The sequence below is a fragment of the Phodopus roborovskii genome, unplaced genomic scaffold (assembly GCF_943737965.1).
Source record: "Phodopus roborovskii unplaced genomic scaffold, PHOROB, whole genome shotgun sequence".
NCBI classification, from domain to species: Eukaryota; Metazoa; Chordata; class Mammalia; order Rodentia; family Cricetidae; genus Phodopus; species Phodopus roborovskii.
Window position 1 is genome coordinate 31,397,518 of NW_026126418.1, and position 17,090 is coordinate 31,414,607.

General features: G+C 39.7%; 1 protein-coding gene across 1 annotated transcript in view; it reads left to right on the forward strand.

Annotated features, from left to right (window-relative positions):
* The window catches only part of Gpr155 (G protein-coupled receptor 155), a 38,828-nt gene extending 23,812 nt beyond the window's left edge, over positions 1 to 15,016 (forward strand). The window contains exons 11-16 of the mRNA XM_051184464.1: positions 1,157 to 1,261; positions 2,501 to 2,637; positions 4,508 to 4,603; positions 7,389 to 7,453; positions 8,656 to 8,793; positions 12,686 to 15,016. Of these exons, the coding sequence (XP_051040421.1) occupies positions 1,157 to 1,261; positions 2,501 to 2,637; positions 4,508 to 4,603; positions 7,389 to 7,453; positions 8,656 to 8,793; positions 12,686 to 12,986 (842 nt within the window). The 3' untranslated portion in view covers positions 12,987 to 15,016. The remainder of the gene's footprint in view (positions 1 to 1,156; positions 1,262 to 2,500; positions 2,638 to 4,507; positions 4,604 to 7,388; positions 7,454 to 8,655; positions 8,794 to 12,685) is intronic.
* The last annotated feature ends 2,074 nt before the right edge of the window (positions 15,017 to 17,090 follow it).

The window sequence follows — 17,090 nt, forward strand, 5'->3', positions numbered from 1 at the left end:
TTATGTAGACATTTGTGTGCATGTTTATTCCTTATACGTATGTCATTTGAATGTGCTGTCTACGTGTTTTCTTAATTTTTATTTCTTTTATTTGTAATTTTATTATTTAAACCTTCACATTTCTGAAGAGACTGAGATTAGATATTTTGTTTTCTTTTCTGCTATTCCATGTTTCTTTTTTTAACCTTGAGGTGGCATTATTGTCTTAAAATTAAAAAAAGACATTTGTAGTGACTTATAGATGATAGCTTTTGTACTTTGAAATCCTTTTGTTTTTGAGAATACCACAGAAGAACTTAAGTACATTATCAATGAGAGGTTAAGCCCAAGTATTACTCAATTTTCTTGCATGTACATTGTAATAGTTTATCACTGAAGTTATTATTCTATTAATACTGCAATCCATGGTAGGAAGCACTAGGCCTATATAAATATAAAAAAAAAATTAAGGGCACTGTGTGTGGTTATCTGAGGAAATAAACATATAAATAAATACATAAATGAATAAACACAGAGGAAAATTACATCTATGTGGCATGTCTATTGTGACTTGTATAGAGCAGCTTGCCTACCAATCAGCTGGAGACTCAGCTATGTATGCTTGCAAAGAAAACAGGAGAGTGTTGCTTCCACCAAACCTTCCAGACTCATGAGATAGAAGGGCCCAAAAGAAGTGACTAATGAGACCATCCGGGAAGAGTATTCTGTCAACCATGCCCAGAAGGGGTTTCCAGCTAACTGGAAAGAATTGTCTGGAAAGAAGGGGGTGCCTTTTGTCCAATAGCTGGGGCAGACAGATAATGAGACCAAACCACAGGTGGCTTTCATTTCGGTCAGCACTGATCATCAGTAGAGCAGTTGTATTTACGAAAGTGATGAATGAAAGTCTTGTGTTTTAGGAAATGGTTGAACACAGTGGAGAGGGAGCAGCCTGGATAAAAACATTCCTCTCTGTCTCAAACAGGGAGGGAACAACATAACGGAGCTGACCATTTGTCTGACGCTGTTTAATTGCTCACTGCTGAATAGGCACACCTAGATAGATATGTTTCCATGGAGGGAACATGAGTGGCTTGGGCATGGTTTAGCATTTTCTGAACTTGTGTGTTTCTGCTGTGCTTGAGCCCTACCTTCACATACTATTTCCTCTGTCTAGATTGCTGTTCTTGTTCCTTGGGAAATGGTGACTTACGCTGTCCATCAATAGAGCCAGTAACAAACGCAAGTGCCAGTGGGCCTGTGCCTTCTTCCTTTGAGAAAAGTAAGTGCCCCGGGGCTATGAGGGAGGGCTTAAGGGGGGGGGGGAGAAACCTTTTTATCCTTATATGTGAAAAGAATACTACACAGGCTTCCTATTGAAGCTATACACTGTAAAACATGGTTTGAGAACATGTTTCTAATAAAATGGAGGAAAGTGTTAATCATAGAAACAGGACACTCATTTAAAAAAATAAAATTCTTAAAGATAGTATTGAAGGGTCAAGACCAGTCTGGAGAAACCCACAGAAACAGCTGACCTGAACAAGGGGGAGCTCATGGACACCAGACTGATAGCTGGGAACCAGCATAGGAGGCCTGGACAGTCTATGGGGCCTCTGGTAGAGGATCAGTATTTATCCCTAATATACAAATGGCCTTTGGGAGCCCATTCCACATAGACACATGGGGGAGGGCTTAGGCCCTCCAATTGATATGATAGACTTTGAAGACCCACATGGCAGGCCTTACCCTCCCAGGGCAGCAGAAAGGGGATTGGATTGGGGGGCAGGAGAGGAGAGGAGGGAAAGGGAACTGGGATTGACATGTAAAGCAAGCTTATTTTGAATTTAAATTTTAAAAAATCATTAAAAAAAAAAGGAAAAACAAAATAAAAAAAAAGATAGTATTGAAATAGATTTCACGTTAGCTCAGTGGTAAGTACTTATGCAACAAACATGAAACCCTAGGTTCAATTCCCAGCACTTTCAAAACCAAAAACGAAGGTTAATTGAAGTGAGAAATCCAGGAAACCTAATGAATTTTGGCCTTTTTCTTCTTTTAAAAGCTGAGACTGCCCCCCTTAGCTTTAATTCTCTAGGACCAGGACTAATTAATTCATTGGGCTCTTTCATAAAATGCAAGAGATAATAATACATTTGTTTCACGGGTTTTCAAAATATGACATAACAGGGTATATGTGGCTCATGTGGCTTTATCAAAGATAAAATTTTATTAATCCAACCTCTAAAATTATATTTAAGCTATGTAAAGTGTGTCTAAGTTCTGTGTCATAATTATATAGCATAGTTTTTGTAGACAGAGACTGTTGGTAAGTAATGTAGACAGAGCTACTGCATATAGTTTGTGCATTTTCAGAGAGACTCTTCAACAAAACATGAGGGCATTCTCCTGGTCACTGACAGTCAGATCCCGAGTCTTAGCTGAGTGTGCTTCTGTGTTGTTTCTCTTGGGACTTCATCATGGGCTTGAAGTAATTACAGCTGTGCTCACTATTTTGTAGCAGATCACTGTGTGAGTCGCTGTGACTCCCAAAGCTGCATCCTAGCCCAGGAGGAAGAGCAGTACCTGCAGACTGGAGACCCCCAACTGACCAGACATGTGCTGCTGTGTTTACTTCTCATCATTGGCCTGTTTGCTGTAAATGCTTCTTCTGCTTCTAGTTGGGGCTATTTCTTTAAATATTGGCTTCTCTCAGAGAAGCTTCATTGCTACTTTGTAAAAGTATGGTGTCTAGGTCATCTAAATTTTAACATTTAGTTAAATGTTTGAGGCACAGGGATGGGGCAAGGAGTGAATCTTTATTCTGTTGCCCAGTCATTCCAATGGTCTGTTCTCTGTGAAGTCCTTATTCATTCTGTACTCTTGAACATGGAATTTGTGAAAACAAAGTATTTCCGCGATATATGCAGGACTACTTGCTCCTGACAGTGGAAAAATAGCTAAATTATCTCACTAAAGATATTTTTCTTTCTTTCTTTTTAAGATTTTATTTATTTGTTATATATAGTGTTCTACCTGCATGTAGAAGAGGACACCAGATTTTATTTTAGATGGTTGTGAGCCACCATGTGGTTGCTGGGAATTGAAGTCAGAACCTCTGAAAGAGCAGCTGGTGCTCTTAACCTCTGAGCCATCTCTCCAGCCCATAAAGATATTTTTCAAATACACTTTTAAAAATAATTTTTAGGGGCTAGAGAGATGGTTCAGTTAAGAGCACTTCTGCTCTTACAGAGGACAAAAGATACTCAGCATCTATAACCACAGTTCCAGGGGATCTGATGCCATTTTTCAGCCTCTGTGAGCACCAAACACATGGTAACATACACATACATACATATGGAAACATACACACAAACCTTTAAATGTTTTTAATTATGAAAATCTTCAAACTATAGAAAGAACAAGAAAATCATCCATCACACTAATGCCTTCTAATTTTTTTCATTATTATTTAATGGAGGTTGGACCCAGGTCTTCATGAATGCTAATCACAAGCTTAACTACTGATCTCTATCCTCAGCCCTGCCTACCAGTATTTCAGCACACTGCATGGTTAAAAGTACATTCAGACTTCTATATTGCTTTTTTTCACCTATGTCAAATAATGCTACTTGACTGAAGTGTTCAAAACCATTGTTTTAAATTACTTCCCAATAGCCACAGAAAAGCAACATCATAATTTATTCAAGTACTTCTTCATAAATTGTTTATGATTTTTCAAAATGCCCTAATAAACACCTCCAGACATCGTATTCCCTATTAGTAGATTCCCGAAGTTGAGAACCCTGCATCAAAGTCTAGAAGCATTTCTATGACACAGATGTAGTCTACTGATTCTTTTCCAAAGGAGTAGTGCATGTCCTCATGCTGGCATAAAATACGGAAGGATTTTCAATAAGTACAGTACTTTATTTTGTTGTATACATTTCTTTAATTATAGAAGGGTTTTTATTTGTTGCTCTCATTTGTGAATTATCAGTTGTTACACATAACCCCTTAAGATGATGGTTCAAGTGTGAACCATCCCTAGAGACGGGAGATGGGCCAAAAGCCTTTGCAGCCTTTTCGCACTTGGATGTCACTGTATAGCGTGATATTAGCCAGCAACACTGAACGGCCATCTAAGAACCAAAGTCAAAAAGTAAGAAATACTGCCAAGAACTGCTGCTTAGTGATACAATTATTTTATTGTGTCAAACTAATTTTAAAATCCATCCTGTGTAGGCTAGTCGTCAGTCCTGATATATTATGTAAGCTCCTGTATTATGGCTCCTGTCTTCTTGCTTCAAATTTGATCAGAATAGACACTGTTTGAATGGCATCTGTCAAGAGGAGAGGTTGAAACCTCTTGTTTGAAAGACAAAGCTTCTACATTCTCTCAGTGTTTTTCCCCTTCAGTCGTTCCCCCCTAATTATTAGCTAGAGAAGTCATCATGCTGTGCTGGGCTGGGTGGAGAGAAATGAGTCTTGTGCCTAATTGTTAAGCACCTCTTTCTTCCCTTTACAGAATCTCTCTAGCTGTTTGTGGTGGCTGTTCAACCATGAGACTGGACGACTCTATGTGGAATTGCAGTTCTTCTGTGCAGTGTTTAACTTCGGCCAGGTATTTATTTACTGGGAACTGAGAGGGCACTGTTTTCTTGGGTGAGTTGATTGCGGGGTGATGGGGTGCAGACGTTGTTTTCTTTTACATCAAAAGGGTTCAGTTTGTTTATCAGCTGCTGGTACGCCACAGCTGACAGCTGCTGCCTGTCTCCCCGTAGAGATGAATTATATTGGTTGAAGTCATCAGCATGTATGCTGAGTGTTTCAACCAGAAATACCGAAGTCTTTTTTTTTAAATGAAGAATAATGATAAAGTAGGAACAAGATGTCCCTGAATTCTTCTTAAACTTCTTATGATCTCCACAACTCACTTTGGAAAATAACCACAAGTTTCTCTGAGCCTTTAGTTTGGCCACTTAACATTACTAAATATCACATGGTTTTTGAATGACAGGTACTTAAATTGGTATTGTAAAAATCATGTGACATATAAGTACATTTCAGTAGAAATAGTAGTAACCTTTTTTCAAAAGTCTACCACGTACCAGCTCTTGTTAAGGATTTTATATTCATTATCTCATGTAAATGCTGAAATACCTGCAAAATAGATACTACCATTCCCCGTCTCTTGTTACTACTAAAATTGATATGTAATGTCTAGCACTTAGAAGGCTCTGGGTTTAATTCCTATCATTTGTGACAGAAGGGAGCTATTTAAAGAAAAACAACATTTTGAATTTTGGGAAATATTTTAAATGCAAAGTCCAAAATTTGATCTTTTCATCATCCCGCTTTTCTTATTCCTTCTTTTTAAAGTGCCGGGATCAAATTTTCACTCGTGCGTACTAGGTGTATCAGTACATGAGTCACACATAACCACACTGAACCACATCCCCAGTTCAAACCCTTACATTTTAATTAGAGAATATTCATAAACTGACTATCAACTTGAAAAATACTGTGTTGGAAGTCACCGCCTATTAAAATCTGTCAGTTTCTGCTCCTACATGTTTTTGCCATCCATTAGCCACTCAAAGTGTTTCCTGTTTGTTTTAATATTGTTATTGGAAGAAAACCAGCAAAGGATAAGGAAACACATTATGTAACTGGTTCATTACAGACAAACATGGGTGGCCCAGAGCCATCTGATACTGGTCTTAACGTTGTGAAACTAGTTAGGATCTGATATTATCCAACTATAGAATACTAGGCTGAAAAGTCACAGTCCCCCTAAGCATTTTACATTCAGAAAGCCCACTCCAGATTGAGCTATGCTAGGAACCAAGCAAGCTCCATTCCACAGGGCTTTGTCCAGAACAGAACTAATGGCAGGAATGTCGCACTTCAAATGCTGTCTACACAGCTTACATCTTAAGTGGTTCAAAGGCCTGAGAAGGCACAATCTCACTCCAATCCTATTTTCCTTCTAAGGACTTGGTGTAGCGCCATGGTCCCTCCTGACTATCTGTAGTTAAGACAATCAAGTCTTTGCAATATTTTGTATTAAAAAACTTATAATTATGTGTATGTCTGTCTTATGGTGTGTCTGGGGAAGACGGGGTTTCTGCATGTGACTCCATTTGCCTGTGGAGGCCAGAAGAGGGTGTTGGATCCCCTGGAACTGAGTTCCAAGCAGTTTTGAGCCACTCAGACTGGGTGCTGAGAACTGGGCCCTGCTTTTCCAGAAGAGTGCCATGTACTCCCCACTGCTACCCCACCCTCTAGCCTCATGCAACAGTGCATGGAAGACCATGCTTGCGATGCATAAGTCTTTAGGGGACCTTTCGTATCTATGACATAATGCTGACTGTATTACAGTGAGATGTTACTGCCCTCCTTACTTATATTTGTGAAGTTTTAACAGAAAAATAATAAGTCCATAGACACACACTCGGAGATTTCCTTTTCAAAAAGAGGGAAACAAAACCATGCAGGCTTTAAATGATTTCGGTTTTTCTTCAGGGAGCTGTCAGGCAAACAGACATAGCTCTTCAGCTTTTAGCACCCTTTATAATTACTAGGGCAGAATGACTGAGCAGAGGCAACAAGCAGGGCGCCATGTGTGCCTGCAGGCGCTGAACTTAAGTCTGCTTTGTATGCTGAGTTTATTTTACTTCATTTTTAAGAGTTTGAAATTTTTAATCACCCTTATAGTAAGCCCATACATAAAAAAATTTTTTTCTCAAATGCATGACATTCTCCCTTGGCCTCCCACATGCTGGGGTTACAGGCTTGTAGTGCAGATTACAAGCCACCTGAAGTAATTCGCCTCTTTCACAGAAGTGAAAGTGGATGTTCCACATCTCTTCCTATAGCCACAGCTTTTTAAACAGCACTCCAAATAAGAACCGGCAGGTGGTGGTGGTGGTGGTGGTGGTGCATGCCTTTAATCCCAGCACTCGGGAAGTAGAGGCAAGTGGATCTCTGTGAGTTCCAGGCCAGCCTGGTCTACACAGCTAGTTCCACAGCAACCAAGGCTACATAACGAAACCCTGTCTTGAAAAACAGCAACAAAGAACCAAAACCAATTGTGTTGCAGCTCTACATTTACTAGCCAACTCCCTACCCCACCCGACCATCATGGGGACTAGGGACTCTTGCTTTTCCGTCTTTGGTCCATCCCAATTATTCCTCCTCACAGCCCCTGTGCTCGGAACTTTGTAAATGCACTGAACAGCCTAGTAAATGAAGACGGGCAAACATCAGTGGGTGAATGGGAGTGTGTGCTGAGTTTAAACTGCTGCTCTAATCACGATCAGCTGCTTCCGCTGCTCTAAATGTCTTAATTTCTGTCTTAAGGTTTTACTGTTGAATTCAGATAGAATAACTGTTTTCTCCCCTAGGGATTTATTTCCTTTGGAATCTTTGGTTTGGACAAACATTTAATCATCCTACCTTTCAAAAGAAGGTAAATTCAGTTTTGAAATAAAGCCTATGTACCTAAAGGTGATGACAAGGCCATTCTATTAAAATATTGATACTTTTATATCTGCTAGGAGACCATAAATACCACACAAAGGGTTTCTGTGGAATCAAATATTTGTTGCAAATAATTGCAGAGAAAGTATTTGAAGAAGTATTATAAATCTGGCAATGTAATTTGCATTTTAAAAGAATTGATGGGCACTGACTTCTATCTATGCTATTAACTACATATAGTTAAACTTGGAAATGGCAGTGGTAGGTGGTGTGGTCCCCCATCACAGTTCACCTCTGATTGTCTTTCTCCTTTGCCTATAGGCTTTCTCTTTCTATAAAACTGGGAGTTTACAGAAAATTCAAGGGTTTTCTCAACTTGGGGTTTTATTGGCTTCCAGGAAAGTTCCTTTTAATTAAGATCAAGGTTTCTTTGTAAAAAATAATAAAGTAAAAGTTTCAACATGGGGTGGAAAGAGAGGCAGGGGGAAATGTTCTTCATTTGCTCTCAAAGGGAAAATTCATAGTCACTAGAAGTGCTAATGAAATTCAACCTACCTACTCTAAAAGGAGTGCCAGTTAACAGTGTCTGTCCCTTCCGTCATCATCACCATCATTTCCTCACTAAGATGTCATTGCTAAGGTCATCATTGTTTCTAAAAGAAAAGTATAACAGAAAAGCCATTCAACTTAGTTGCCAGCTTCATAATGCCGGCCAAGTCAAACGTCAACAGTTTTATTTGCATGGATGGACAGGATGGATTGCTTTCTTCTCTAGATCTTGGCATTTGTTGCAGTGCTACTAATGGTGAAAATGGTGAAATAAAATGCCTAAGTTAACCTTGGCTGGTTTTGTTTTGGTTTTAATTTCTGAGGCAGTCTGAGACATCGGCTGAGTTTCTAAGTTATGTCTGTGTTTCAAAAGGTCAAACACAGAAGGAATATCTTAGTAGAAACTGAAATGGGTCAAACATATCTAGAGAACATAAAAAGTGGTCAGCCCACACCCCAGGCTGCTCAAAGAGCAGGTATAGACGAACAGGGCACTTCTGGTTCAGAGACTAATGACATCTGGGTGTTGATGACAGAGCTTTGGTGACTGGATTTGAAATAGCTACTTGGTGAGGCAGGTTGGATCTTCTCACACTTTTTTTCTATCCTTAAGAAATAGCCCACTTAAATTTTGGTTTTCAGGCTTGAATTCCTGTGGAACAATAAGGAGATGGCAGAAAACAGAGAGTCCCCTGTTTCTGAGGAGATAAAAATGACCTGTCAACAATTCGTACATTATCACCGAGACCTGTGCATCCGAAACATCGTCAGAGAAAGAAGGTAAAGCTGGCACAGGGTTCAGAAACATAGATTCCAGATTACTAACATTAGGTTTTAATGAATAGATAGTTGTGGGTTAGTTTATAGTTTAAGAAATAAGATATAAAAATGATGCATCACTTTGATTTTTACGTTTGATATCAGGTAGCTTCTGGTTTCTATAATAAAATGTGAGCTGTGAAAGGATCCAGTGTGGCAGGGTATTAACACTCTCTTCATGTTGGCCATTAGTGTCTGTCATAAAGCACTGAAAAACCACTAGATTTAAGCAGGGATTTTATGTTCTCATCCCCTAGTGCTATGTTATTTCATATTACTAATGATGCTGCCAAGAGAATGAGATGAGATTTCTGCCTCTTAATTAATTCTGTGATATTTATTTCACCTCAAGTCCTAGTCATTATTTTGTGACATTATGTTTATTCTTCTAATCCCCAAGTACAGAATATGCTGCAGCAGGGAACGATGACCTATGAATAATTAGATATTTCAGTGCTGATAGTTTTATTTGCCATGAAAGAGGAATAATCAGAATTGTCAGTGCCAGTAGTTTCGGTTGTGATGAAAGAGGAAATAAAACAAAGCAAAAATAAAGAAAGAAGGAACTGGGGTTGGAGAGAGGGCTCAGCAGTTAGGAGCACTGCCTGTGCTTCCAAAGGTCCCTATTCATTTCCCAGCAACCACATGGTGGCTCACAACCATCTGTAATAAAAATCTGGTGCCCTCTTCTGGTGTGCAGGCACACATGCAGGCCAAACACTGTATACATAATAAATAAATAAATCTTAAAAAAAAAAAATAACCTAATACCCTTATGTGTATTTCTAAAAAAAATGGAAATTACTCTTCAAGATGGTTCGTTTCTAAGCACTGTCCCACTATGCTCAACATGCATGCCATTACAGTCAGAATATAGCCTGGCAGTAGAAGTGAGAAGGGACAAACAGAAAGATAAACAGAAAAAGAACTCCTCAGCTGGCATGTCTTGGCAAGTTCAATTCTAAAAACCTCAGATTTCCTTTTCTTAAAAAAAAATTCTTACCTCAGGCCCTGGAGAGATGGCTCAGCAATTGAAAGCACTTGGTTTACACAGCCCCAGCTTCTCAGTTTCTAGCTCCCACACCATGGCTCACAAACTTCTGTAACTCCAGTTTCAGTCATGCACATGGTGCACATACATACATACATGCAGGCAAAATACTCACACACATAAAGTAATTATAAGTAAACCATAGAGGAAAATCTTACTTTGATGGACAAATGTCTGTGATGAGCTTTGCCCAATTACCGACAGTGATAAACTCTGGAGAGAAGTGACTTTTCTACCTTGAAAGGTTGCGCACAATTTCAGGACACTGCCCATGGATAGTTTGAACAGTTTAACATTGCTTTAAACTTTTCTTTTAGGAAAATTCACAGTATTTGTCAGGTTCATGTGCCTGCCAACTGTCAGGAAGCAGAACTCTTAGCATTTGCTGAGTACCAGGTCCCAGATGGTTAAATGGGCACCAGCTGGTATAAACCATCAGATTCCTGCTCCTTTCCAGGATCTGCAGCCTTTCCCATGTCACCATCTCTGACACTTTACTATTGCATAGGCTCTTATGACAGCTGCCTGATCACAGCAATCAAGAAACAAATATCTTCAGTTACTGACTAGGACAGAAGGTATCGCCTCTACATTAAAAGACCCTGACACTGACTCTAACACGGATATTTTAGATAGTTGAGAAAAAAATTGTTATTAACGTTTTTTCTGATTCTTAGATGTGAAACTTTGTATTTATGGTAAAATGCCTTAAATTCTTGACACCTATTTGTCACTTCATTTTGCTCTTCACCTCTATTTCCTGTTGCCAAGCACTTTAGATCTCACAGCTTGATTGATGCTTATGGAGGTTCTTGCTGTCTGGTGCACATTTGTAGGAAAATGTTCATAATTCATGTGATTGGTCCTCTTGTTCTGCATTTTTTTCTCTCTATCTGCTCATACTTAAGCAATCCAAATTTGCATTAGGAAGACATATTAAACAACCCAAAGCAAATAAAAACCAAAGCACACTTCCCGAAGACGATTGATTTTTATTATTTGATGAATGTGCATGTCTGTGTGCATGCCTGTGCTGGTCAGAAGAGGGAGTCAGAGCCCCTGCAGCTGGAGTTACAGGCAGTTCTGAGCTGCCGACGTAGATGCTGGGAACTGAACTGGGGCCCTCTGGAAGAACACTGAATACTCCTAACCAGCGAGCCACCTCTCCAGCCCCAAAGCACACTCTTAAACTCTGACTTGTTTGCTTCGATTCCTAATAAAGCAAATGAGTGCATTGACTGCTGAGGAAAAAAGATTGTTTGTGGGCACCATAAACTGAACATGAAGTTTGATTTCAGCAGGTTAATAAAACCATAGAACAACTTTTGTTCTTTGAGATGGAATCACATCATGTAACCTGTACTCAAACCCAGTTCTGTTGCCTCAACCTCTCAGGTGCTCAATTACAGCCATGCATCACAGACACAACCAGACAGTCAATGATATACCAGTCATGTGTATGACAGATAGATAAAAGACCATACTGGGAGCTTACTGGGAGCCACAGCAGTCAGCAAAGTACCTGCTACGCAAGCACAGGCACCTGAGCTGTTCTTTAAAACCCAGCTGAAAGCTGGACTAGTGGCATGTGCCTGTCACCTCAAGCCTAGTGGGAAGAGAAAGCAGCCAAATCCATGAGCTTTAGGCTCAGTGAGACTTCCCCGTCACGGAGGAGAGAAACTGAGGAAAAACACAAACATTGAACTCAGACTTCCACATACATGTGTACACATTACATGCATACAAGTACATGTAACACACATACACACAGGGCATGCTGCTATTAAAGGATACTTCTTGGGGAGTTAGAGAGATGGCCCAGTGGTTAAGAGCACTGGGTGCTCTTCCAGAGGACCTGGGTTTGATTCCCAGCACCCACATGGCAGTTCACAACCATCTGTTAACTCCAGTTCCAGGGGACCTCATGCTCCCTTTAGGTCTTGGGTACTGCATTCGCATGGTACCCACCAGACATAAATGCAGGTAAAACTCTCATACAAATTTAAAAAAACAAATATAAGTTAAAAATTTAAAACTATTGTCAAAAAGTTTTCTTAATCTATGCTGCTCAATATGGTAGCTGCATGTCATACATAGCTGTTTAAATTCTCGGAAATTAAGCCAAGTTAAAAAAAAAAAAAATTCACCACCCTTCTTGGGGGTAGGAATATGGCTCAGTGGATAAAGTGCTTGCCTCACAAGCATATGAGGACTAGATTTGGGATCCCCAGAACCCACACAGAAGCTGGGCAGGTGTGGTGGCCTGCATGTAATCCCAGCAACAGGTAGACACAGGCAGGGGATCTGTCTGGGACCATCCGGCAAGCTAGGCTAGCTGGAATGGGTGAGCTCCAGGTTCAGGAAGAGACCCTGCCTCAATAAGTGAAGAGGAATCAAAGTCACCCATTGTCAACGTCAGGCTTCCACATGTCTATATACATACACGTACCCATACACAATACAATTCAAACATGCATAAACACAGAGACACATGCCACACACATACACACCTGTGCTTCCCTCCAGAAAGAATTTTTCGCAGGCAATATACTTCTCTATGCCATTTTTAAAAAGTGTTCATTTTCACGATCATTACTGGCGTGTCTTATTTTTCACCAGTCTCTCTAGGTCAGGAAAGGTAACAAAGTCTTCACATTTAGAACACTTCCATTTCTGTCTTGCTCGTAGCTGTCATTCTGCCTTTCCTCATTTCCCTTTTATTTTTCTTTGCTCATCCTTTATCATGCAGTGCTGGTACCAGAATTACAGAACATATGGCTGAATCATTCCTTTGACATACAGGTGCGGTGCAAAGACTTCCGCGGGGACTTTCTGTGGCTGTGACCTGGTGAACTGGCTAATTGAAGTTGGCCTTGCCTCTGACCGTGGTGAAGCTGTGATCTATGGGGACAGACTGGTGCAGGGGGGAGTCATCCAACACATCACCAATGAATACGAATTTCGGGACGAGTATCTGTTCTACAGATTTCTTCAGAAGAGTCCTGAACAGAGTCCTCCTGCCGTTACTGTAAGCAACCCCCAACAGGAAGGCTACAAAGAAACTGGCCACTCGTCGCCATCCTCACTGTCCCCTAAGACTTAAATGATGCACTCGAGACCCCCACGTGGACTCGTACCCTCTAGCCTCCCACCTGGCACTCTCGGCTGTGGATCCTGGCTCAGGCAGGCTACCTTCCTGAGCCTCCTTCATCTCTGCTGTAAGTGGCAAATGCATTCCTACCCGTACTGACACGCTGTAACCTTATGTGCATGGAAAGCACACAGGAAACTGACAAGAGAAGCCTGAAGTTAAATGATCTGATGATGGGTACAATAATGCTATAGGTGCCTCTATTGCACCGATATTTTAAAATCATTTCTTTCTGTAACTGTTCATTATAATTTCAAAGTCACTATCCAACTGGCTGGTATTTTTAAACTGCCAAATTTGGCAGGATTGCTGCTCTAAAAATGATCCTTAAGACAACTTTACATTTATCGATCACACTTCCCCCAAACAGACTTTTATTTGTTCTAGTAAAAACTTTTATTTCTCTTTCCACTTCTTTGGCAAATACTACCATTTAAAAATTAGAACTACTGTTTTGTTTTTGAGATCAGGTCTCATGTAGCCAGGCTGGCCTCAAATTCCCTATGTAACCAAGGATGGTTTTGAACTACGGACCTTCCTGCCTCTGCCTCCTGAGTCCAGGGCTTATTGGTGTGAGCCACCATGCCTGGCTAACCCCACTATTTTTTAGAAGTAATTTTTAAATTTATTTTTGATAAAACACCAGTTTTAAAGCTTTGCCTTTTCCTGTCTTCTATCTAGAGTATTAATATGTGTCAATAAGAAGAAAGTAAGAACATTAATATCATCTCTATAATCTTTCCAGTTAAAATTTTAAGTAATCTGAGCATATTCATTTAAATGTTATCAAAAGTGTTGCCATGAGATGTACTATTTCTGGTACTTTCAAAGTATCATGTTGTAGAAGGAAAATCTGTTTTAGTCCCTGCATTGAAAAAGTATGTGGTCAGAAATTTAAAATTCTAAACCTAGCATCTTACCCTCAGAATTTAGTCTTTAATGTTTCCATGTCTAAAAATTTGTAAGTTTAAAAATTACCAAATGTTGCTTAGTCCACTAAAATCCTTTTAAAAAATGGACTCGAAGTAGATAGCCCCGAAGCATCAGGTCTTTCTTAACTGGTCTAGAGGCTGTGTAGTGCAAGATCAAGGTGGCGCACTGAGCAGCTGGTAAGGCCTAGGCGCAGGTTCTCTGATGGGTGCCACATCCGGTAGTGGGGAAGGGCTCCGGTCTCATCACCCTTAGAAGGGCAAATCAACACCTCTTCTCTCACTAGCCGATCTTCTCCACGGCCACCACGCTGTGGCTAGGTTTTGATATCTAAACCATAACACCTTCAGATAGCTTTACCTTCTGATAATTTGCACATCCATTGAACTTAATTATTAGATATCAGTGATGGTTTAACTTATTTTAAATGTTACTTACCTCATAGTGTTTCATATATAAAAGCTACCTAAAAAAAATTATATATGTGGTTAGTGCCCTGACTCTTTTAATGTAGCAAATATATAATTAAAAAAAAACTTTGCATGGAAGTCTAGTGTATTAAAAAAGAAGTGATACTTATGCTATGATCATGGAATTGGGATGTTTTAGGCAGAAAATTTCATTATACAACTTAGGGGGAATACAAGACACACCCACACTGTAACTCCCAATGCCCAGGAGTACACAGACGCACTTGCTCTAGCAGCCTCTGCTGACACAAGACAGAATTTACATACACGCAAGCAACTCAGATTCAAGTGCAGGAAGTGGTTAAACCAGTGAGTATGTGGGTAAACCGTTAAGTCTGCTCTGTTATTTGCACCATTAAGTCTGCCCTTTTATTTGCACAAGTGAAATCTGAGACATTATTTTCCATGGTTTTTTTCTAAAAGAAAGCCATAGATCAGAGTGATTTGCAGTTTCAGATGATAAAGGCCTTTAAGGGGTGTTTCTAGGATTAAGGATAAACTAATTTTATTAAGTGAAAATATTTGTATGTTACTTTCTCACTGATGGCACGTTTCTCAATAAAATACTTATTTTAACTTGCATTGTCAACATCTTTTCCTTGAGTAATCCAAATAATGGTGACCACAGCACACAAGTCTTGTCTGTAAATTCTCACAGCTTTCTTAGGTGAGTTTCCTGGGGTGATCTCATGACCTTCTGGTTCTGCAGAGTCTGGAGCAAGCAGACCTTTTGAAGTACCTTTTGAAGATTGGGCGTGAGGGGATGAGTGACCGCGGATGCACAGTCTAAGTGTAAAGTGTTCTTCAGGAAGACAGCCTTCACATTTCTGCAGCCACTTGATGAGAACCTGAAGCAATTCATTTTTGTCGTTGTTTGTCAAGACAATTCTCTCTGTGAAGCCCTGACTGTCCTAGAACTCACTCTGTAGACCAGGCTGGCCTTAAACTCACAGATCTGCCTACCTTTGCCTCCTGAATGCTGGGATTAAAGGCGTGTGCCAGCATTGTGGAAGTATTTTGTAAAATGCTGTTTAGAATTAGCTAGGCAGTGCTGGTTCACGCCTTTAATCTTAGCACGCAGGAGGTAGACACAAGTGAATCTTGGACAAAGAGTGAGTTTCTACACACAGAAAACCTGTTTCAAAAAAACCAAACAAACACTACTTCCTTAAAACCAATACTTTTACAAAAAGAAACTCTTTCTAAAATTTCATTTTTAAGGAAATGTATTAGAGATTAATATATAAACTTATATTTTCATCAAAGATCAAATGAGCCAATTTTATGTAAAATAATTGTTTATTATTTTTTACTCTTACAACATTAAAATTTCTAAAATACATCCCAAAGCATTGATTACCAACATGAGTACTCGCATCTCAAATATCCTGTTGTATATACATAGTGAAAATTGCTACAAATTAACTCACATATCCTTATAAACTTTGAATTTTTCTAGGGCTCAAACTTATGAGGCTACCAAGTTATACAGATAAATAATCTAGCTAATTTATTTAACTTTACATTTCTGTAGAAAGGTCTGCATAAATTCTTTTCACCAGTATTTGGATGTTCCTCCAACAAATATTACATAATAGCAGAGCATATATTGAACAATGGACCTTCACGGAACTTCCACGGTGAAATAATTAAATGTATGATTAATGTGAGGCCACATATAACCCTGATTACATGGAAGGAACATGCCTAAGAGACTCATTTGTTAGCAAGCTCTAAGGGTGAAAAGAACTACTTCCATAAAAGAGGTTCAAGCAGAGGGTACAGCCATGAGGAAGGAATGTGCACACTGGGTACGTATAAGGACTTGAAACGTCCACTATCACCGAAACAAAAATCAATAGCAAATGTGTACCAATATATACAAAGGGCGGATAAACTCCGCAGCATCTCTCCATGGCACTTGGTAAGGATTGAGGCTTTACCTTCAGAACAATGAACTTTAAGAGTTTTAGACTTGGGTGGGAGGGGCTGGAGAAATGGCTCATGGTTAAGAGTCGCTGGTTGCTCTTGCAGAGGATCTGGGTCTGGTCCCCAGCACCCACAGGGTGGTTCACAGCCATCTAAAACTCCAGTTGCAGAGGATCTCATGTCCTCTGAGGGCACCAGGCACATGTGTGGTACACAGACATGCATGGATCGAAATACTCATGAAATATAGTTTTAAAAACTTTAAAAAGAAAAGCATAGACTCCCTAGTAAAATAAATAAATCGTAAGTAAAAAAACACCTGATTATAGAATGGGCCAATATCTAGACACTTCATCAAAGAACGTTTACCAATGGAAATAAGAATTCAAAATGAAACATATGCTATTTGGAATTACACAAATTAAACCAAAAAATTGCAAGGTCATAGGTTCAATCCCTGTTACCTAACTAAGTGAGAAACTGTACACACATTAGAATGACCAAATTCCAAAACACCATCGATTGGCCAGCACAGGAACAATGGGTTGGAGAGGGGTGGAAACAGCAACATTCTGGAAGACAGCTTGCCTGTCATGGGTGAAAGTTGTGTGTTGAAGAACCCAGTCTGAAAAGACTACCGACTGTAAGAGTCCAACTGCACATTCTGAAAAAGGAAAACTAACCAGAGAACAAAAGGACTGACAGTGTAAGGGCATGGGGCCTTAGA